Source organism: Marmota monax, unplaced genomic scaffold, assembly GCF_021218885.2.
Source record: "Marmota monax isolate L192 unplaced genomic scaffold, Marmota_monax_Labrador192_F-V1.1 WCK01_AAM20220418_F8-fsc00001, whole genome shotgun sequence".
In the NCBI taxonomy this organism is placed as follows: Eukaryota; Metazoa; Chordata; class Mammalia; order Rodentia; family Sciuridae; genus Marmota; species Marmota monax.
In genome coordinates, this window is record NW_026693777.1 from 19148533 (window position 1) to 19173056 (window position 24524).

The window sequence follows — 24524 nt, forward strand, 5'->3', positions numbered from 1 at the left end:
TGGTAGTTGTTTTAACTATTATGGAACAGGACCTTCTTACTGTACCAACAGAGGACATTCTGTTGCAACATTCCACAATAAGCAATAGCTTAAAAGGTAATTTGTGTTCTACCCAGAGGTTCCAATGGTATTACTTTTGGCGAACACTTTTGGCGAACACTCGCAACAAGAGATTGGTCTTTATATATGTAGAAACCTTGAATGGCAGTGGATATAAACATGGCAAAACAAAGTACTCTGTGGCTGTTTGTATTTGAAATATAATTTTACTTTTTATTTTTCCATACAGTGTGCAGTATAACATCTCAAAATAACAGTGCAGATACAAGAATACAAAGGGGATTAACAACAGATGTCAGAATGGTTACCTTCATTAAGGCTATAACCCTGGTTTATATTTTCCACACACATTCATAAAATTACATTCAACTCATTCCTTATCAGTACTTATTCCTTAGGCCAGGAGAAACGGGGGAAAAAATCCAGACGTTAATTTTCTTAGAAAGTAAATCTGGATTCGTCTAGATAATATTCTTCCACTTGTTCTGACTTAATGAAAATTTAATAAATGAAGACACTTCCTGGTTTGGATTTCCCAGGCATATTTCATTAGCTATTGGTATAATTTCTATAATAAGTGGTTAAAACCTCCATGACTGCAGTTTCCAATCAGAACCATGGAGGGACAAGATAGAACTGGCTAAAATGGCTGTACAACCAAATGTATAGCACGGCTTTTCTCCGTGTTCTGCTGAGGCAGTCGGCACAACAGTTTTCATATTGTTGAAGGACTGTGTTGAATATCAGCACATCTGTATCACTAGGACTCAGGAAAGTTCAAGACAAACATTTCTATCCCCCTACTTCTGCTGATGAAGAAGAGAATTATAGGATTTCATTTTTCCTGGAAATGTCTAATACCTTAAGAGTTTCTAGACGTCATCATGGTTCCTTGGAATAGATCTGTTTGTGAAAGCCATGTCTTGATAAGGTGGGAGCCTAGTGTGGCCCTACGATCAGCAGTGGCACAACAGCCTCTTACTGACACTACCTAAAACCTTACTCAAACTTAACATGGGCTGTCAAAATTTTCAATCTTGAGGTTGAAAACAGCTCTCAGTTACAATATGCAGTTCACAAAACTCCACTGTTGACCACAGACTACCTTTTGTACCTGAGAAAGAAAACTGGAAAACTGAAAAAAAATTAAGTGCTAAGTATATTCCTTGTTTTTCAATGCAGAATATGGTGTGTCCTTTGCATTTTCCTGCTACCAGCTGGAGTGTTTTAGGCCTGAGGAGACAGTATGAATAGCATTCCTTTCCTCAAACCAGGAATGTTACTTCTTCCCAAGGAATATTATCTTGAAAGTATTTTCAGATAAGACACTCCCCAGCCAACTGAAGAGGCCATGCAAATTTGAATAGAAAAAGGCAACATATAAACTGTCTACATTTGTTCAAATAAAACCATGTAGAAGAGAAAAAATCACATATATACATGATACCGAGACAAACTACTTATTAACAGTTGCTTGTGTTAAATTAAGTGACAAGTCAATATCATTCCAGTGTTTGTTTAGTTTTGGGAACAGGAAATGCTGTAGCTAAAGTTGTTATAAAAACAAAAATAAGGCATTCACATTTGTGGTTGTTTGTCACAGAACACATCACACTACCTTAAAGGCACGAAAAGACTACAAATTAAACTTTCTATGACAATAACAGACACTGCATTTTAAAGCTACAGTTACAGAGACAGTATAAAAATCCCATTAGCTTAAAATTTCTTTTACACTTTAGCAAACTGTTCAATTGAGTCAAGAGGCAGACATTGTTAGGATAAACACCTGTTTCTATGTGCTTAATAACTTTTCCCTTCCAATGTTATTTTCCTAAAATGTTCAAATGACTTTCAAGTCTTCCTTTCCTTCTGATCTCAAAGTCAAGTGTCAAGGTATTCCGTGTGTGTGTGTGTGTGAGTGATTTTATTCTAATGCTGAGCAAATGTTATCAATGACTATTTGTTGGTCTATTAAATATTAGTATATGTCACAGCAGCTATAGTCCTCAACAGAATTCCAGTTTGTTAATGTAGCACAGTCAGAATAATACTGTGCTCATATGTAAAACTGCAAAAAACTCAAATGTGCCATGTCTTCCCATGTATATAAAAAACTATTTGCATCACAAGGAAGAAACTTTTTAAACAGTCACACAGTTTGAATGTTTGCCATTCATAAAAAGCATAACTGATACATCCTATTGTACTATTCATATCAGAGAAAGGAAGCAAAGCTATCAAATCACTTGTGACAATTTAACAAAAATATTCAGAAAATTATATCTTTAAAAAGATCAGCGTGTTTTTTATACCTTTAACTACATTAGAGTCTGCTGAGTGTGCAGTCTTATTCACAAAGTTTGAGCTTAAAAAATGGTGCTTCTAATGGAATGTTTTTGTTTTGTTTTTTAAGAATTAAAAGACACATAAATGAATAAAAACTCCCAAAGCAGCTCCAAACCAATGTGGCACGCACCATTTTTCTTTTTCTTCTTTAGGAAAGTATTTCTGATTACTAAATCAGTCTCCTAAGCAAATACTGCTTTTGCTCAGTGCATAGAAGCATAGACCCCAAAATACTCCCAATGAAGTCATTTAAGTTAAATGTTAAATAACAGCAATATTTATAACTATTTGAGACATGGAATATTGTGTATATACATACAAGTTTTTCATAGAAATATGATCAAGCAAGCAGAAAAGATTTAGTTAGATGAAAACAAAAATTTTTACCAGGATAAAATGGAACTGCTCTGTTGAAGGCTTTCATTTAAAATCCCCAAATGAGCCAAGAGCCCCTAAAGCCATGTATGGAGAATGAAGAATGTTGTGCACAAATAGCCTTAGGGGACTTCTCACTAGTTAAAAAAATCTAAGAGCAGGTCTGCAGTTTATCCTGCTGTCTTCCATCTTTATTCTCAATCTTGCTGAAGTATTGGGGCCATCTTCCTATGGCAGTTTGCCAGATCAAGTCCAATCATGCCACAGAAAGAATGTTTCCTTCATCTCAGCCAAGTCGATGGCACCCACTGAGGTTCTGTATCAAGTTTGTTAATTAATCTCAGCAATTCCTGATAAGCTTTATCAAGATCTGAATTCACAATTGCTGTGTCGAAGTAGTGGCCATTGTTCTGCTCCATCTCTCTAGTCTTTTCAATGATTTCTCTCAACTCTTCAGGCTGCAAAGAAAAGTAAAAAAAAAAAAACAACAACAAAGAAAACTCTGAGGTCATCCTTATCCTTACCAAAATACAGGATGAGTCAGATGGCCCAAGAACAAGGTGTGCCCTTACATTGCTTTCACTGTTTCTCAAACACTTGACCTCAAGAGTTCATTTCCAACCTCTCAATGGGGCCCACCATGGTTTCCTCTGTCTGGCACCTTTAGAACTTACACTATGAATCATTTGGGATTCTATTTCCTGTTTTATACCATCATTTAGGTTTTCATATATTTCTGTCTTACTCTGCTTTAAGACAACAAGCTCCAAATGTTAGAAACATTTTTTAACATTTTAGGGCATCATAACCTCTTCCTAAAAGAAATATTTTCTGTAACATACAGTCAACTTTTCTAGTTGGAGCAAGATTCAAAATCCTTCTACTCTTGACTCTGTTAAAAAATGCCTGCTCTTTGTGTATCCGAAACAGTTATGTAGAAATAATTATGGGGAAAAGGAATGAAAAACAGGTTATTTTTTTCTAAAGAAATATCTTGGGTAAAAACTTTTTTAAAAAGTTTTTACAGGTGTCCTATATATAAGACTATGGGACACAATGGGTTAATACTATATTTGAACCCACAAAACAACTTATGTCATTCAACCGAACTAGTTGTAATAGTAGGAAAACTAAAATTACAACTAGCTTGTCCTGAGGCAGCTTCTTTGTATAGCTCTCTAATTTTCATTCTGGAATGCCATGCATCTGAATATGGTACACAGAATCCTTTGTTCCCTAGCAGGGACTCTATTTCACCATTGCAACTAAATACAATATAATATTTTTGCTAAAACTTAAATCCACTCAAAGCTTGAGATCAGTTTTTATCAAATTTAAGGCATTATTTCATCTATGCCAAAATGGCTTATTTAATACTTTATGTCTGAATTTCTTGTTGAAATTACAATCCATGACCAAGAGGAAATAAAATATTTTAGCTTAAAATGTTCTGAACTGAAAAGTAGACAAAACTGACAATTTCATATTGCCACTTAACTACTCTTAACCCCTTTCCATTCTAGAACAGATTCAGGAATTCAAAGCACAATTTGTTAATGGATTAAGTGGTTACATTTTGCATCATTTTTTTGGTTAGTGCAATTTCATTATATTAAAGATTTGTTTTCACTCAACACTTCACATCACCTGAGTAACAAAGCACTATCAGAAACAGCAAAGGAGACAGTAACATAAATAGAATAAAAAGACCATCAGATACCACCATCTAATCAACAACTAAGGAGTACACATTTTTATAGGTGTGCATGAAACATTCACTAAGACAGAAAAGATGGTGGACCATAAAATAAGGCTCAGTGGATTTCAAATGACTGATATCTGTCAGGGCCTATTCCCTGATTACAATGATTATAAATCAAAGATATTTTTTTAAAATCCCCAAACAAAAATTAAATAATATAGTTCTAAAAAACCCATGGATTAAAAAAGAAAATTTCAAGGGAAATTAGAAAATATTTCTAACAAAATGACAAAAATGGGGAAAATATAAATAAAATGATAAAATAGGGACATAGCTCAATGGTAAAGTGCTTGCCTGGCATGCATGAGGCACTGGGTTTAATTCCAGCACTGCCAAAAAAAAAAAAAAAAAAAAATATTAAGCTTTCATCTTCAGAAACTAGAGGAAGTGCAATTAAAGTCAAAGTGTAAGACACTAAGTGCATAAAGACAAAAGCCCTCCAACTCAATTTTTCTGAAGTATTTTGGTAATTCCCTTTACTTTCTATATCAATTTTAAAATAATTATTTCACTTTCTACAAGAAAGGCCTGTCAGGATTTTTATTTGAGGGTGGTGGTAGTAGTACAGCAATAGCTTCTTGAGCTATTATGCATATACCAGACAATTCCACACAATTCACCCCTTTAAAGTATATCACACAATAGTTTTTAGTATGGTCACAGAGTTCTGCAATTGACACCACAATCAATTATAGAACATTTTTATCACCTGCCCCTAGCCCCCAAACCAAAACCCATAACCATTAGCACCTTTTTACCCTAACCCCAATCACTAAACAGCCATTGATCTACTTTAGGATTCCAGATTTGCCTTTTCTGACATCGTATATAAATGGGATCATATAACATGTGGTCTATTACATCCAGATTCTTTCACTTAGTATAATGTTTTTAAGGTTCACCCATGACAGCATATAGCAGTACTTCACTCCTTTTTTATTGCCTGTTTTTCAAGACTTAAAATGATGCTACATAGAGTCCAGACCCATTTAACCATCATTCCAATGCATCTGGTCAGTTCATTTTCAAAAAAGGTGCCAACATAACTCACAAGGAAGGGACAGTCTTTTCAGCAAATGATGCCAGAACAATTAAAAATAAAACCTCCACCCTCACCTCAAACTAAAACTAAGATTAATTTAATGTACATTACAGACCTAAATGTAAAAATCAAGAAGCTTTAAGAAGAAAATGTAGGATAAAATCTTTACAATCTTAGAGGTAAATATCTTAGACATGCACAAAAATAATTGACCTTGGGAAAATGAAAAGTGAACTTTATTAACATTTCTGATCTTCAAAGGATACTTTAAAAAAAATGGTACAGGGCTGGGGTTGTAGTTCAGTGGTAGAGCGCTTGCCTCACACTGTGAAGCACTGGGTTCGATCTTCAACACCACATAAAAATAAGTACAAGATATTGTGTCCCTCTACAACTAAAAAATATTTTTTAAAAAAAGTATCAAAAAAATACAGACTGGAGAAAATAATTATAATACATACATCTAATAAGGGACTTACATGAAAAATACATTAAAAATTCTTATCAGAAAATGAAATAAAATTTTTAAAAATGAGAAGGCTTGAGGCATTCCACAAAAGAATATGTACAAATGGCTATATGAAAAATCATCAGGAAAATGCAAATGAAAACTTTAATAATAACATTTCACATCTATTAGAATGGCTTTAAAAATTACATATAGCCAGGAATTGTGGTGCATGCCTGTAATCCCAGCAATCTAGGAGGCTGAGGCAGGAGGACTGCAAGTTCAAGGCCAGCCTCAGCAACTAAGCAAGGCCCTAAGCAACTGTCTCAAAATAAAAAATAAAAAGGGCTGGGGATGTGGCTCAGTGGTTATGTACCCCTAGGTTCAATCTTTAGTACCAAATATATATGTATAAAACATATAGATGATAAACATTTCTAAGAATATGGATCAACTGGAACCATTATATACTGGTGGTAGCAGTGCACAATTTTTTTATACAGCTAAAATAGCAAAGGAGATAGTAACATAAGTAGGAGATATTATCATATGATCCAGCAATTCTACTTCTAGGTATTTATTCAAGAGAAATAAAGACATGCCCACCAAAAGAGTACATGAATGTTTGGAGCAGCTTTGGTCATACCAGCTCAAAACTGGAAACAAATCAAATGTTTTTCAACTGGAAAATGAACAAACACATTTGGGTGTATTTATATCACAGTATATTACTCAGCCTTAAGGAGGAATGAACTATTTTTAGATGTAACATGGATGAATCTGAAATCTTATGCTGATCAAAAGTCAGACACAAACATACTGTATGGCTCCATTTATATGAACTTCTAGAACAGACCAATCTATAGTGACAGTGAGCAGATAAATGGTTGCACAGGAAGGAATGGATGAGTAGTAGCTTCAGAGGGGCATGAGAGAATTTCCTAGAGTGACAGAAATGTTCTAAATCTTGATTGTCACACATGGGTAAACATTTGGCCAAATCATACTGAATAAATGAATCATACAATTAAAATGTATATGCACTGAGGTAAAGTATACATTAAAAAATTTAAGTTAAAAGAATTAGGATGTTCTAATTAGAAAATCAAGTATACTGTATATTGGTAAAATATGTTGGTATTAAGTTCTTGCTTTAAAAACATTTAAAATATGCATCTTTCTAGATTTTGCTCAATTTAACACAGACAGAATTCAATATAAAGAAGACAAAACATCCATGAGAAAACTGTCAGAAGAAAGTTGCTTAACTTGCTTTGGAAGTGTAAAGCCTATAGTATAATGCTGAATCTTTGTTTATGCATTAAAATAATAGAAAATTAGGCTGACCGAGCAGAAGAGAATTCACTCTATTCCTCGGTGTGCTTTTTTTTTTTTTTTTTTTTTTTTTTTTTGGTGGTGCTGGGGATTAAACCCAGGGCATTGTGCATGTTAGGCAAGCACTGTACCACTGAGCTATACCCCAGTACCTTAGTGTGCATATTTTCCTTCAGCAACCATAGTGTTTCTGGTCTACCTAAGTAGTTTTTGGACACTAAGTTTTATATAGTATTAAGCTAATTTCCGTTATTATATTATATTATATTGTGATCCTCCTCCTCTAGAATAACCAACAACTATGTCTCATATTTCTTTTGTACTGTCCCAAGTGCAGAGGACAACAGATATTCTGACCCCAATTATCTGAATTTACAAGTATGCTGCAAAAATGAAAAAGGAGTAAAGCTCTATTTTAACCAGGTAGCCTACTTAGCTTAGACAAAGCAACCAGAATTATGCTCAACATAATTGAAAAGACCCTGATGTGAAAAAAGTCCCTAATGTCTACAGTTAAAGACATTAAAAAATAATACACAACATACAGATTGAATAGGAAATGTTAAATAGATGTAGAATGGAAAAAGATATCTAGGGGTTGTGGCAGGAAGGTTTGTGCTCATGGTAGAAGGTCAAGATTCAAAAGAAAAAAAAAGTATTATAGTACTTTTGATGTCTATCTTTAAGGAGGTTTAGAGGTACAGCAAATGAAATGAGGCAATGGTGGTGATCCCTCTCTCTTTGTAGTGCTAGGGATCATCCAGAGCCTCACATGTGCTAGGCAAATGCTGGACCATAGAACTATATCCTCAGCCCATGATCCCTGTCTAAAACTGATATATTTAAGAAGTTAGTAACAAAAAAAAGGGGAAGAGTATTTATTACTTTGCCATACAGCAAGTCACTTGACAGAATTATTTTATATATTTAAATAACATCATTACCTTCTGATTGATGTATCAGTATATTATTAGTCATTTAATTGTTAATAACATTTAGTATAACATGGACTATCTCACCATATCCAGCACAGATCTAAATTAATTAAAAAAAATTTTTTTCCTGTTCCAGATTATGTAAGAAGACCCAAAGGAAAATAAAAACAGAACAAAGTTAGAGGGGGAAAAAAAAAAAAGCAAGGACAGCCTTAATTCTGGTACCATACAAATGTGGGACAGTAAATGAGTGATCCCTAAGAATTTGCTAAGAGTTTTTGGGGTGGATGGTGGCCCACTGAATCCTCTTGGAAATGTCGCAGATTCATGCAAAGAAGATTAAAGAAGCTTTAAAAGAACCCCAGAAGTTATGATGCATTTGGAGTTAACAATAGGAAATGTCTGGGAATAACAATAGCTTCCTCTGATTTGGACAGCTGCCGTGGTCTAACCAGTGGCAACTATGGCAATTTTGGGGCAAGAGATAACCTTGAAAAAATAATCAGTTTGAAACCTGAAGCTCATATAGCTTTTAAGCACTGTAATAGGTTAGATCAGGATTATTTTGTGTTTATCTTCCATGAAACAGTACAATAGTACAATTTTACCTTTGGATTCTTGCCCTCTTTGGCCAATAATGCCCGAAGTCTTTCTTGTGAAGGAGGTGCAATGAAGATAATATATGGTTTCAAATCTGAATTCCGGAGGGTCTTCAAAGACTGCATAAGAAAAGATATATGGATTTTTAAAATTATTTTCATCATTGAACTATTTCTTGATAATATACTTGGAACATAATAATGTCATTTAAAAAAACACTGCTGATAAGTATTTTGAAACATCCTCATAACAAACAATTCACAGTATTTTTAAAAAATATTTACTCTTAAGCTTTAGGTGGACACAATACCTTTATTTTACATTTATATGGTGCTGAGGATCAAACCCAGTGCCTCGTGCATGCTAGGCGAGCCACAACCCCAACCCCCAATTCACAGTATTTTAAGATTATTAAGAATATACTACATGACTATAAATTCTTATATACTGTTAGCTTGCTCTTTTTTGTTTTTGTAATGAAATATAATTGAATGACACTGAAGGACACAACCATGTGATGCTAAAATATCTTGCTAAGACTGCCTAGAAATTATAATAACCAAATTAAAAATCCATTTTGGAGGAATTAGATTCAAGGCAATTGTTTTTCTATGTGCTAGGCACTAAATACAAATAATATTAGAGAGAAAATTTCAAATATATATGTTAAAGAAAATTCTGGGAAAGAATATCCAAGAAAAAAGCAGACTGTTTAAATGGAAATTTTCATTTTGTTTTTACCACTGCATCACTGTGTATTCTCCACTGAAGAATTCTACAAAAATGGAGATGATAGACACATTAAGATAATAGGCTTAACTATTCTGAGTTCCTTGGTAAAACCTGTTAGCCCAAATAATACAAAGAATTCCGAAGGAATTTAGTAAAAAAACTTCTTCTTTTACTTCTCTTAAATCAAATGTTCATAATTGAAATAGTACTGCCTTAGTGCCTTTGTCCACTAAAGAACAAAGAAAATCTAATTACTATTTTAGGGTAGCCATTTTAGAGTCAATTCTCCTCCATGTACATCTCTTTAAGACTTTAGGATGCCCTATAGAGTAGAAGGATTCATTATCTTCTAGCTGAGAGGCTACCCCATCCTGGTGGATTCTCTAGGTGTCCTGCTGTCCTCCACCCCCACTTTCGCTCCTGCTCCTGTAGCAGTGCCCCCCACCCCACCCTCTTGCTCTTCCCTGACTTGGGGCAGCTGTGGCCATGGCTAGAGAGTGCTGGCACCCACTCAGATGTGCTGGGGATACCAACACTACACATACATCATTCTCCTGGCCGTTGCTTGGTTCTTCAAGCAGAATCCCAACGAGCTTATAATCACCTGGATCCTGTGGGTGCACAACCAGGGGGCCCAGATCTGTCCCTGAATTCCAGAGGGCTGGAACTGCTGGGTGACCTAATCTATGACACCATCTTCAATTACCACTGTAAGACGCTGTGAAGCAGCTGTGAGATGCTGTTTACCTGGCTGCTGAAGGTCTGGTGCCAGCTGGGAACCCTTGCTGCACTTTGCAGCCACTAAGCTGCCCTTCTGTCCCTGGACTATCTGAAAGGAGGGCATCCAGCTGGTGCACAAGCTGGATATGTTTGACTGGAGCTACTGCAAGCCTCCCTCACCTCCTGCATCCAAGCATGCAGCGCCAGAGGACGTGCCCTTCACCCAGGCATGCAGCAGTGCCAACTGACAGCAGCACCCTTGGAGCTGTGGCTCTCACTGGTCAGCCTGCTGGTCCTGGGCATGAGAATGCTAGAGGCTGTGATGGAAATCCAGACCATCACTGATAGTGGGCTTGCTCTGGTTGCAGAGCTAGCCAGGCTGTCCTAAGATCATGCTGGGGCCCAACCTCACACATAAGGACCTCAAGGGCTACTCAGCCATGGGGTGCCCAGGAGCTGTACAATCAAGTACAACCAAAGCCAACCAATCTATGGGCTAGGAGAGGAGCAGTTCCTCTTCACCCCACTATTCTAACCAGGCCTGTGGAGAGGAGCCATTCATGTGCTACAACCAGTCCCTTCCTGCTGACAGAGGACACCCAGTGTTCCCAGTGGGTGGGGTGGGAGGCCAGACTCTAGAATAGAGATGCTTTCAGCCAAGAATTCAGGGGAGGTAAGAAAGGAGCCTGGGATATTGTAAGGGAGACAGAAGCCTTGGCCTGTGTCTTCTCCATTATCTTAAGCACTCTTACATCATGTTTAGGGATGCCAAAAGAAAGGGATGTCCTTGTCCCCAGCCACTTCCATGGACAACAGTGACCAGAGCCATGAAGGGAGTGAGCCATAAATGCAGTCTCTTGTCCAGTTGGGTTCTGGAGCAGGTGGTTGGGCACAGCAGTGCATCCACCCCTCTACCACTTGAGCCCCAAAGCACTAAAGGGCAAGTGGAAAACCTATGGCCCACAAGTACATCTTAAGTTTTTACTTTTTTAAAAAAATGTTTTAGATGCAATATTTTTACTTAATATTTTAGATGAAGCATATGTGAAACTTTGATTTTAGTGAGGTCTTTATCCTTTGTAATGGCTTTCTCTCAAGGTTGTGTTTTTCTTTAACTGTCTTGTAATGCTTCCCTTTTAATGTGTGCTTTGCTGAATGCCCCTCAAGGAGGGGCTGTTAGCCTCTCTAGATGGGTCTGGTTTCTCTTATTTGAACATGTGGCATCAGGCCAGTGTCTGAGGTTGGATTTAGGGTACCTGAGCCAAAAGGACAGTTTTGTTGACAGACAACTCTGTTTCTGCTTTCACAGGCACCCATAAAATGGCAGATATATTACCTCAGAAAGTGCACAAACATGATATAGGATTAGGGCCTACTTTTTCTCCTAATAAGCACAGGGTCTCTGGTCTAATGCTTAGGTCTTTGATCCACTTTGAGTTGAGTTTTATGCAGGGTGAGAGATAGGGGTTCAATTTCATTCTACCACATATGAATTTCCAAAAATCCCAGCACCATTTGTTGAAGAGGCTATTTTTTTCTCCAATGTATGTTTCTGGCACCTTTGTCTAGTACACGGTAACTGTATTTATGTCTCTGTGCCTTCTATTTGGTTCCAATGGTCTTCATTTCTGTTTCTGTGCCAATACCATGCCATTTTTGTTACTGTGGCTCTGTAATATAGTTTATATCTGGTATTGTGATGCCTCTTGCATCACTCTTCTCACTAAGGATGGCTTTGGCTATTCTGGGCCTCTTAGTTTTCCAAATGAATTCCTAAAGCTCAAGAAGTATAATCAAGAATCAATAAATGGGGCTTGGGGTTGTGGCTCAGTGGTAGAGCGCTTGCCTAGCATGTGTGAGACACTGAGTTCAATTCTCAGCACCACATATAAATAAGTAAAATAAAGGTCCAAATAAAATAACACCAACTTTATTAAAAAAAAAAAAAAAGACTATGTAGTGCCTAATCATAGGGAAATAAGTTTTAGGAAAAGATGAATGAGTGTTTTAAGTGCAAGATGAAGTGATTTAGAGTAAACATAAAATGGATTAAGGTAACTAAATTTAACTTAAGATACTACAAATACATTTTTGTTCATATCTCAATCTAAAATAAGAACAATTAGGAAATAAGTTTAACCACTGGGTTAGACAAAGGAAATGAAGGGAAGGGGGCGGGACAGGAAGGATAGTAGAATGAATTGGACATAACTTTTCTAGCCTTGTATTTGAATACATGACAAGGATAACTCTGCATTACCATAAGAATAGGATCCTAATAAGAGTAAGTTATACTTCATGTAAATATAATATGCCAAAGTACATTCTATTGTCATGTATAACTAAAAAGAATAAAATAAAATACAATAAAATAAAAAAGAAAACAAACCACTGTGTGGCCTGAGTTGACATGAGCAACAGATTCAATCACATTAAAGAAACTATGCTGATGCTGAATAGTCTAGAAAAAGTTAAAAAATTTCCATAGGACACAATCTTTAAAACCCAAAATTTCTAAAAATTTTAAAAATAGAAATCTAGGAAAAAAAAAGAAATCTAAGAATCACTGATAATTTTAAATTTTTGCTTAGTCTGCCAAATAACAGACACTGACTGAAGTTTCATTATTTATATAAAACCTAACAGACACTGACTGAAGTTTCATTATTTACATAAAACCATTCATTGTGACACTTGTTATTACTTGAACAATGACCTTTAAATTTTCTACCTGTTGTCAAATCTGAATAGAAAAATAAAATTCTTTTATAATCTCTAAAACATTCAAAGTATTACCAGATGTTACTATATTTTAAGTTTCCCAAAACATAAACATATGTAAAGTGAACCTATTTGATTTTACATGCCAAGTTCAACATCCTAAGCCACAATTCTTGCCTCACCTGTGTACGAAGACTTAGAAGACATATTTTGCCAGAGTTGATCACTTGCCGTACAGAATCTATGCTGGTTCCATACAAATTTTTTTCAAATTCACCGTGCTCAATGAACTTTCCAGCTGCTATATCTGCCTCAAAGGCTTGCCGTGAAACAAAGTGGTAATCTCTACCGGCCACTTCATGGTCTCTCCTACTCCGAGTTGTATCTAGGTAAACAAAATTAGATAAGATAATAAGCATGGATAAGAATGAGGAGTGGGGATAAATACATCTAATCAAAAAGAATTTTTACTTTTTAACACAGATTAGGAATTAGTGAATTGAGGAAATATTATGAGCCCATGTGTTTAACATTGATCTTATTCCAGATTGAGACATGAACAAAAATGTGTTCATAGTATCTTAAGTTAAATTTAGTTACCTTGATTCATTTTATGTTTACTCTTTAAATAACTTCATCTTGCACTTAAAACACTCATTCATTTTTTCCTAAAACTTATTACCCTAGGATTAGGCATTATACAGTCTTGAAACACTTTAGTTTTCAGAGATGAAGTCTTAATTTCTATCTTCACAATCAGTTTATAGAACTAGAAGCTGATTATGAAGAGGGAATTGTTCAGTGGTCCAAACTGAAATTCACTTAGAAAATAATTAACTATACTGTTAGGAAAATGTAAATTACTCAAGAACTATCTTTACTAAAAATGTGCCACAATATTTTGTTAGGGGCTGGGTTGTAGCTCAGTGGTACGGCCCTTGCCTAGCATGTGTGTGGCCATGGATTTGATTCTCAGCACCACATATAAATAAATAAAGGTTTATTGACAAAAAAAAAAAAAAATTTTATTAAAGTTCTTCTTTCATTGACATTGTTTCAATTGAAATAAATGTAAATTTGCCCAGTTAGGTCCTGAAGTGGTAAGCTGACAAGCACAGGGAAATGGAAATGTGGAAATGTGTCCAAACTTACGAGGAACTGCAGATGCAAATCGATCTTTTTCTTTGTTCATGAGCCTTTGACGTAATTCATTCTGGCCACAGTTCTGTGGACCAATCAAGATGATAGGTCTTTTCCTATTTGCTGGCTGATGATAAAGTGACATTTCTTCATAAGTTAAGATCTCCTCATTGTCATAATCTTTAGGAAAGAAAAAGTTAAGCCCTTCAGACAGAATTACTACACATCATAAAGATATGAATACCTATAGATCTTCCCCCCCAAATTGGAAAGAAGCACAATTTACTGTCCTTACAATGCTTAACTTTTTGCATTATGATAGAAACATGTGAGTGATATAATATCATGAGCATTTTCCCATGCTATTATATCCTTGCCAGGGTGCTATGAAAATAAATCAGATAAAAATATATTAATCCTTTTAGAAATTTTTACTGCTTCTTTCATACTGTGTTTGAATGTCTAATACAACTCAATTATACTAATCCTAACATAAAATCACCAGTTTGGAGTGAATACTTTGACAGAAGGTAGGGTGCCAGGGAATAAACTAAAGAAAATATCATTTTTGTAAAATGCAGAAAGTAATACTCTATTTAAGGGGGTTGTTTTTAAAATCAGTCATAATGGATATGCTTATACAAACAGCAGGCACAGACAAACATCTAAATGTAGTGCTAGAATACTGCCTACAGTTGTATAACTTGAAAACAAGTTAGACTTATGCTATACACACTTTCTACACTTATATCTACTTTATTCTAGAATACTAATGCAGAATCATGACTCAAGATGAGATACAAAATATCATGGGGTGGAGTAACATTTGTAGAGTCCATAACCCAAATGAAACGGAGCTAAAATGGTAAGAACAAAGGTAGACAACTAGCAGCCTGCCATGTCTTCACTCACAATACTTCACCTAACTAGGAAAGGGCATCAAACATGAAGTCAAACTTTTTTAGCTATAAATTCCATAGGGTCAGGGACCATCTTAGTCTTGCAAATGCTCAATACAGAGTTTGGCACAGGGTCAGTGCTCAAACTACATTTGTTTAAATTCCAGCTCAACTGTTTAAGCTGTAAGAATTTAAGCAGATCATTTTAATATATGAACTTGAATCTATCATCTGTAATCTCAAGGTATTTACTGTGAGAACTAAAAGCATACAGATAGATGCTGCCATGGAATAGAGAAGATATTACAAATGGTAGCTATTCATTAAAAATATTATTGGTATAATTATGAAGAACAAATGTAATTCCTTCCCTTCTCAAAATGCTTTCTCTATTTTGAGTTCCTTCTAACATGTACAACCAGACAACAGTTGCATTTTGATTTATACAGTTAGTTTATCTCTCTACAGGCTTCAGATTTACCAAGTTTTCCACGGTTTAATAGCTCTGAGAGATAGAACAGTTAATTTTACACTGTTTCAAAAAATTAAACAGATATTAATCACAACTATAGAGATAAGATAAAAAACTCAATAAGTTTTATTTTAGAAAAAAATTAAAGCTAACTGACTTTCAGGTTTAGTATAGTATGGAACAGTTTAGTAATCTGTAACATTTTATCTTCATTACTTTGATACTTCTAAAGATTTCACATTCTTGAGTTAATACGTCTTATAAATTGTTTAAGAAGGGGTGCTTTTATTATTTGCCTTGTTTCTAACATGAACCAAAGCACAGGTAGCAAATTCAAATGCCCATGAAGAACAATCAAGAAGATAATTAAACCGAAAATGAGAATGGGTTTTTAAAAAGCTAGGAATGATAGAGACTGTTGAACAAGACAGCAGGTTCTCAAATATAAGGATAGCAGCTATTATTCATGTCCAGTGATAATTGTCAATTAGGAATACAAGCCAGTGTTATTAGAGCTCTTGATTTTAAGAGAAGCTACAACTTCAACACTTTTTAATCTTAGCAACCAGTCAAAAAAAAAAAAAAAAAAAAAAAATTCCTGTGCTCCTGACTCAGCTAGCAAGTAATGGGCTCTGTGAAATGAGTTGCCTCTGGAATGTGTGCCATGAATGACAAAATATGTATTTTTCACTTCAGACATGTTTTGTAAGAATTAGTTATAAGCAAGCCATATTTTTAGAAAGAATTTAAGAAATTAAAAGAAACCATCACTATAACACCACATATGTTTAATATTACTTTACTTTTTATCAGTTTTTCCCAGAATTTAAAACATCATATTACTCACAGGACTCTAAAAGAAAATAATTTCTGCTTAATGACTTTCTTAAGCACATGTTACATTTAGGGTCAATATAGGACTGGGGAAAAAAAACTCATTGAAAATACTATTTTAATTTCTTTCTAGCATTAGATTTAGACTCCTTTCAGATATAAACCCAGGTATACCTGAGAGTAGAACTTACCATCATTTTTATTGGCATTATATAAAACCTTTTTCCTTTTCTTTTTATTCTTCTTTGCACACCATAGTTTTCCTGTTGAGAAATCACAAGCGAGTGTAAATGTGGTATTTGTTTTATCAAACAAAGGTACACATTTCAACCTGAAGAACTCAAACTTGTTTTTCATTTAAATTTATATACATTCAATACACTATTCATAGAACTATTTCCCAAAAGTATTTATAATTTTCCATTAATACACTACACAGAGATAATCTTTAATAACTTAAAATCTTTCTTTATCAATCTATCTAATATAATATTTTGCCTCTTACATCATATTTCCCATGAATATATCTTTCTTGACAGTTCTGATATGCAGGTTTAAACATGGTTCCAGATGAAAACTCAAGACATCTCTTATTAATATCAAGTATAAACGTCTAACCTGACTTTTCTGGCTCCTTATCTTCTTCTATGGTTTGCTTCATGGCTTCCCTTTGCTGCTGAAAGCTTTTCCCTTAATAACAGAAGGAAAAAGCAGAAAGAGTAAGATATTTAAGATAAAAGGATAAAACTATTTTAAAATTTTTATTAGAAGTAATTCTTCGTGTGTGTGTGTGTTGTGTTATCCCTTGCAACTCCTTCTGCCACCCATTAGATTAGTAATGTTAGCTATCATATATAAGCCTCCAAATGTTAATCGTTTCAATACTGCTCAATCAGTCCTTGTATCTCACTAAATTATTATAACTATTATAAAAAGATAAATAATAAATCCACTTTAGAAAATGTAATTAGTTCAACTTCCAAAAAGTTTTCATTGAGCATTTAGTATGTAGTAAGTACTATGCTAGATCTTATAATGATTTTGGTCACTTAGGATTATCTCAAACATCAGTTCTAGGCATTAGCTTTCTAAAGTAATATGTGGGTATTCATCACGTTTTGATTCCAAGGCACAATCAACACGCCCTCTTGCATTTATTATTTGTAATCCCTCCTTGTGTTTGTATGTATGTAGACGTTAATAATTTTTACTTTTTATCTTTAAGTTACCAATGATACAAACAATGGAAAATGTATTTTCCTCATAAGATTAAGATTTTAGTATAGGAGTCTTTCAAGATGACTGACCTTCATCTTCTTTTCAGACCTATACCTGAAAATAATTTTTTGGGGGGAGGGGTGCTAAGGAATAAACTCAGATCCTTGTGCATGCTAAGCACATGCCCTACCACTAAGCTATACTCCCAGTCCCTTAAATGTTCTTTTAATACTATATAGTTTCTATTATATTGCTGGTTACCTGGAACAAGCCCAGCTAGAGGCTGATTATCTTCATCCCCTTCCCTGTAGGCCTGCCACCAGTTTGGATCTTCTTGACTGATGATATGAAGTATGTCCCCTTTTTGAAACGACAGTCCTAACTCTCGACATGGAACATAAGGATCATCTGAGGGGTCATAGTCAAAATGAGCTTTAACATGGATCTAAGGATGGAAAATAAAAAATAAAGACAATAAGCTACAATAATAAAATGGCAACGAAAATATTTATCACAAATATAATTTAAATGTTAAAATGCTTTATCAGTGCACAGAAATGAGCTGAAAGAAGGGTATTTCGTTAAGTAGCAGTATTTTGGGGCTTAATTTGCTGGGCTCATCTGTTGTTTTCTCTCTGTGGATTGCGAATATGTAAAGAGTGTCTAAACTACTTTACTGTTCGCAGCTAAAAAGCTAGGGTGCAAAGGTGCCTTAGAAAGCTTGAGAAGCTGAAGAAATGTAATAGAAATTGTCTGGCCTGTGAGAACAATGAGACTTCAATAAAGTGTGCAATTTCTAAACCACTGCTTCTCAGTAAACATAGACTCTAATCTCACTATACCTCTCATATGAACAAGTGTTGGTTTCCCTGTGGCTGTTGTAAGCCTCGCTCCCACTCTCAGTGCAACTGCACCTTAATCTCTCAGCACTTCTTCGAAAGGTTAATGAAACAAACACTCCAAACTGCTAAAATTATCTATGATTATAATCAATACCTGTTTGAATACTAAGTAGGATTGAAATATTATTGAAAGTACAAGTTATAATTTTTGCTAACATGCTTTTTGCATATCAGAATAAATCAAAGAATTGTGCCATGTTATTTTGCATGAGAGGTAATTAAGAACTCACATTAACTTTATGGAAATGTAAGCTATTTCCTATGCCATTTTTTCCCTATGCTTCTGTAAAATATAACAAAGTATTCTTACTTCTAAGGAGGCATAACGGTATTAATATTCTCTTTAATTTCTAATTTCTGCCTAACCTGAAAATGTTATATTTCTAAAATCTGTAAAAATGTACCTTCATCTAATGAAATTTAACCCTATATAAAATGAGTGTTTCTGATCTAGAAAGGTTAAACTACAAGTTTTGAGTTCAGTAAGCCAAGCAATATATCAATAGCCTAAGAGTTTTATAATTCTGAGTCCATTTCTATCCAGGTGCTATTTGACTTTTCCTGAATCTTTTACCCTTACCATCACTGTGGTTGTATACCATAAAGATAATACTGGTCTGCCTCAAAAATCACTTTAATGATGATAGTATAATATCTTTTAAGCACATGAAACACTGACAAAATTAACTTCTCTCAATCAATGATAACAGACTATATGAAATTTAATAAAATACCTTTTAGCCAGGTATGGTGGTTCACACCTGTAATCCCTACAACTGGGGAGACTAAGGTAGAAAGATGACAAGTTCAAGACCAGACTTAGCGGACCTTATCTCAAAATAAAAATAAAAGGGCTTAGGATGTAGCTCAGTGGTGGAATGGGTCCAATCACCAATGTATCAAAACAAACACTTTTTTTTTTTTTGTACCAGTAATTGAACCAAGAGGCATTTAACCACCGAACCACATCCCCAGCCCTTTTCATTTTTTATTTTGAGGATCTTGCTAAATTGTTTAGGGCCTCACTAAGTTGCTGAGGATGGCCTCGAACTTGTGATCTTCTGGCCTCAGCCTCCTGATTTGCTGGGATTATAGGCATATGCCACCATGCTTGACACAAACACTTTCTAAGCCATAAAGATAGACACATACATATATGTATATCTGCATTATATAGAGCCTAGAATCTTAATGAAAAGCAACAGCCTCTATTGGCTAAACTGTGTTGTTAGAATGTATGCATATATGAATAAGTAGCAAGTCCCAACATCATGTACAAATATAATACACCAGTAAAAAATAATTGGGAGGGGGGATATTCTCTTTTAGAAATTTGGTTTGAGGTATCAGATACAGAATATCTCTTAACTATAAAAAAGTTATTAACTAGTATAAATAAGAGATGAGGAACACTCTGAATATGCAAAAAGCAACACTGAGAAAAAAATGTAAAACAGCTAACAAGTAGAACGTAAATATTGGTCTGCTTTTGATAGTAACTTTTCATTGATATATTTTTACAAGTATAAAAAAAATAAAAATAATCCTAAGTATAGACAGCACAATACATTTTCATAAATGGAACACATGTATAATCAACACCTAATTCAAGAACCAGAATATCACCAGCATCATAGAAGTCCCCACCTTCTTTCACTTGTGTCATGGAGTCACTATTTACCTTATCCCCTCCAAGGGTAAACACCATCCTAATTTCTAGGAACACTGATTTCCTTATATTTTACTTCACATGAATGAAATGGTATGTAGTCTTGGGTCAAATATGGTTAAGATATCTTGCCCAATTTGATAGTATGCTGCTGGCATCTAACTATAGCCCCAAGGAGCCTTTTCTTGATGTGAAAACATTATAGAGTTTTCTTGAACACTTTATCAATCAGTACAAAAATGAATTTTAGAAAGTTATGTGGATTAGTAGTGAACTGAAACACAGTTGGGGGCTGGGGATATAGCTCATTTGGTAGTGTTTGCCTTGCATGCACAAGGCACTAGGTTCAATCCTCAGCACCATAAAAAAAAAAAAAAAAGGAAACATAGTTGGGAGATTTATTAAAAAGAGTATATATACAAAATTATAATCTTGACATGAGAAAAGAATCTTATAAGTAGAATGATCTAGAGAGACGCATTTAAAAAAAATTGCTGGAGTGCCATCCCTGTCAATTACTAATGCTTTTAAAATTTGTTTAAATAGTTACCTATTAGCCAAAAAAAGCATCACTGAAGTAGTGGAGGGATCATTTTTTGGTTGTTCTGGATGGACAGTATGCCTTTGTTTGCTCTTTCTTTTTTTTTTTTAGTTGTAGATGGACAGCATGCCTTTATTTTATTTATTTTTATGCATTGCTAAGAATTGAACCCAGTGCTAGGCAAGTGCTCTGCCACTGAGCCACAACCCTAGCCCTAGAGGGTGCATTTTAATCAAGCTTTTCAAAGATCTATCAAATTGGACTAGTGGTCAGCCTGACTGAGAATTTATCAAATCACTTTCTGAAAGCAGAAAGTGTTTTGCTAAGTATTTAGCAAAGTGTTTTGCCAGATCACCTGCCTGAGATGTTTATTAAAATGGTGAGTTCTTATGCCACACTTTAGACTTTTAGATTCTGCATTTTCATCAGATTCCTGGGATAACTGTTAGGTAAAGAAATCTTGAGAATTTCCACCCTAAGAGAAATAAAAAGACCAGTGAAGAGAGAACACCTAGGTTTATAACCTTTGCCACAGGTCAACAAAATCTCCCAGATACTTTTCCATTTATTCCTGCATAAGCAGTTCTCATCCTGACTATCCTCATTTAAATGGGTTGGCATGGAGTCCCTCTTTGTGTAGGATGGGAAGAGGGGTCCATAAAAATGTGCTTTGCTTATAAGACAAGTTTATCTAGTCACATCTAAAATGTACCCTAAAAATAAGAGCAAAAGCAACATTGAAAAATTAATAATAAATTCTTTAATATTTTTCCAAGCAAAATTTCAGGTCGGAGAAATATAACTATGTGAATGAGCTAAAGTCTAGATACTGCCTTAATATGTATTATATAATGTCTGCCTATATGTTTCACTGATAAAGTCTTGTCAGTTGTAGAAGTTATCTTCACCGATGGTCCCTGTTAGTTGCTTATTTTGTTTTCTATATAAAGAAGAACAAAGTCTTTTATAAATGAAGGAGAGAAGCTTTAGGGTCTAATAGTGCTGTGATAATTGCAGCACAGTGTGGCTGCTCAAAACAGTTTCTAAATAAAATGAAATCTTCTGTTTAAATTTCAAATTATAGAACTGTTTGTACAAAATTATCTCTGGCCCAACATTTTTCTTCTCCATTTTTTTAGTACCTATAAGCTGTTCACAGATGAAGTCTTAAATGATGAAATGGGAATAAAGGGATAAGGATTCATTAGTTTATTTACATCTTTCCTATGGGGCAAATGTTCTAAAATAATTTTCTTAGTAATTTTTATTTCTATATTATATAGAAATATTATATTATATATTCTATATTATATTCTTATTATAGTAGATTTACCTTTAATTTTCAAAACTACTTGTAATTTTTAAAAAATTTTTTCCAGTTGTAGTTAGACACAATATCTTTATTTATTTTTATGTGGTGCTGAGGATCAAACCCAGTGCCTCACACGTGCGAGGTGTGTGCTCTACAATGAGCTACAGCCCCAACCCTTACTTGTAATTTTGTAAGAGAAAAATAGTAAAAATAGTAAAAGTGAGTCAAAAAATGTTGCAGCATCAAGCCACAGTTTTCAATCATCTCCCACTGACTCTGGGATTCCTCCTCTCCTTCATCCACCAAGAAAGAAATTTTCTTTATAATTTGTTCTCTTCTGTTGTTTTAAATAGGGGATAAATTTGCGTTATCTGTAGGACATCCAATTGATGTTTACTAGACAAACAGATATTACCTTAGAGCAACAATAGCAAACCAAATAGAGCAACTGCCCTAATTTGAAAAGGAACATTCATCCAATATACACATGGAATTTATATTTTTGGTATTTTCTGATAAAATACTCATTCATAAAAATGTTCTTCCAAATGAGAAAAAAAATTAAAATGAAAATTGTATAATACGTTTTATTTCGTTGATGGTAAAATAAATGCATCTAAACTTTTCTTTACTCTGTAATGCCAGGGACAAAGTAAATAGTATCTAATATTTACTGAATACTCAACAGTCTATGAATTTTCAGGTACATATTCCATCATTAATAAGCAGTGTAATTCCCCCTTCATTTCAATGTACTCCTCTGTTGCATTAGGGCATTAAAGTAGATTTTAAAAAGTCTTATTCTTATTTAAAAAAAAGCAAATTATGTCCTTTTATATTATTTTTCATTCCAAGAAAGAATAATCTAAAGTTTTACAGACTTGTTTGGGAAATATCTGACCTTTTAATTAAGGTTCTATGAGAGAAGAAAGCTACACAATTTGAACAATATTTATGTTTTCTAGGAAAAATGTGCCAGTCATCCAGGATGTGAACTACAAAGGTGCCAGACTCTTGTCCTGTTCTACTAAAATAGCAGCCACTGTTTTGCTGTGTGATACAACAAATATTTAACATCTCAGACAGTAGTTCTCTTGATCTAGCTTATTCTGGCTATGTATGACATTATAATTTGGTAAGTGATTATACTGGGGCTGCAGATAATGTCTATTTTGTACATCTTCTTAAATACTTAAATGCTTCTTTTTAATACCACAAAACAGAAGATAAACATATCTTTTGCTGTTCTTATCAAATTCTGATCCATACAATAATGATTGTCAATAAGCTGGTTTTAATTTATATAGACACTAATTCCACAGATATTAATTCTGCACATCGACACCAAAATTATGATTTCCTATCATTGTTTCCTTTGTGGAAAAGCTTCAATGAGAGTTTTAATAATAGAAGTCTATTTTAAGCCAGATAGCTTTTGATAAAAACTTTGCAAGAGATAGTGCAAAATCAGAGTTGAAAAGGAGGAAAGGAAGGAAAAGAGGAACCCTACACATCACTCTTTTTACTTTGAAAAGATACCTAACCTATTAATCAAAAGCTATATTTTAACAGAGGTAAACCTGGCATCATTTCTCTTTTCCTCTTTCTCTCCCCTTCCCTTTCTTTTTTAACTATTTATTTTTATTATTATTATTAGTTGTTCAAAACATTACAAAGCTCTTGACATATCATATTTCATACATTTGATTCAAGTGGATTATGAACTCCCATCTTTACCCCGAATACAGATTGCAGAATCACATTGATTACACATCCATGTTTTTACATACTGCCATACTAGTGTATGTTGTATTCTGCTGCCCTTCCTATCCTCTACTATTCCCCCCTCTCCTCCCCTCCCCTCTTCTCTCTCTACCCCATCTACTGTAATTCATTTCTCTCTTGTTTTTTTTCCTTTCCCCTCACTTCCTCTTATATGTAATTTTGTATAACAATGAGGGTCTCCTTCCATTTCCATGCAATTTCCCTTCTCTGTCCCTTTCCCTCCCACCTCTCGTCCCTGTTTAATGGTAATCTTCTTCTCATGCTCTTCCTCCCTGCTCTGTTCTTAGTTGCCCTCCTTATATCAAACAAGACATTTGGCATTTGTTTTTTAGGGATTGGCTAGCTTCACTTAGCATAATCTGCTCTAATGTCATCCATTTCCCTGCAAATGCCATGATTTTGTCATTTTTTAGTACTGAGTAATACTCCATTGTGTATAAATGCCACATTTTTAATCCATTCATCTATTGAAGGGCATCTAGCTTGGTTCCATAGTCTAGCTATTGTGAATTGTGCTGCTATGAACATCGATGTAGCTGTATCCCTATAGTACGCTCTTTTAAGGTCTTTGGGGAATAGTCCGAGAAGGGGAATAGCTGGGTCAAATGGTGGTTCCATTCCCAGCTTTCCCAGGAATCTCCATACTGCTTTCCAAATTGGCCGCACCAATTTG

At 34.6% G+C, this 24524-nt stretch overlaps 1 protein-coding gene across 2 annotated transcripts in view; it reads right to left on the reverse strand.

Annotated features, from left to right (window-relative positions):
* Nucleotides 1–246: 246 nt before the first annotated feature.
* The window catches only part of Pals1 (protein associated with LIN7 1, MAGUK p55 family member), a 95100-nt gene continuing 70822 nt past the window's right edge, over nucleotides 247–24524 (reverse strand). For both annotated transcript variants that reach the window (XM_046461895.2, XM_046461894.2), the window contains exons 9-15: nucleotides 17904–18087; nucleotides 17043–17114; nucleotides 16616–16687; nucleotides 14232–14399; nucleotides 13262–13464; nucleotides 8915–9025; nucleotides 247–3242 (exon numbers count right to left, since the gene is read on the reverse strand). In XM_046461895.2, the coding sequence (XP_046317851.1) occupies nucleotides 3066–3242; nucleotides 8915–9025; nucleotides 13262–13464; nucleotides 14232–14399; nucleotides 16616–16687; nucleotides 17043–17114; nucleotides 17904–18087 (987 nt within the window). In that variant the 3' untranslated portion in view covers nucleotides 247–3065. The remainder of the gene's footprint in view (nucleotides 3243–8914; nucleotides 9026–13261; nucleotides 13465–14231; nucleotides 14400–16615; nucleotides 16688–17042; nucleotides 17115–17903; nucleotides 18088–24524) is intronic.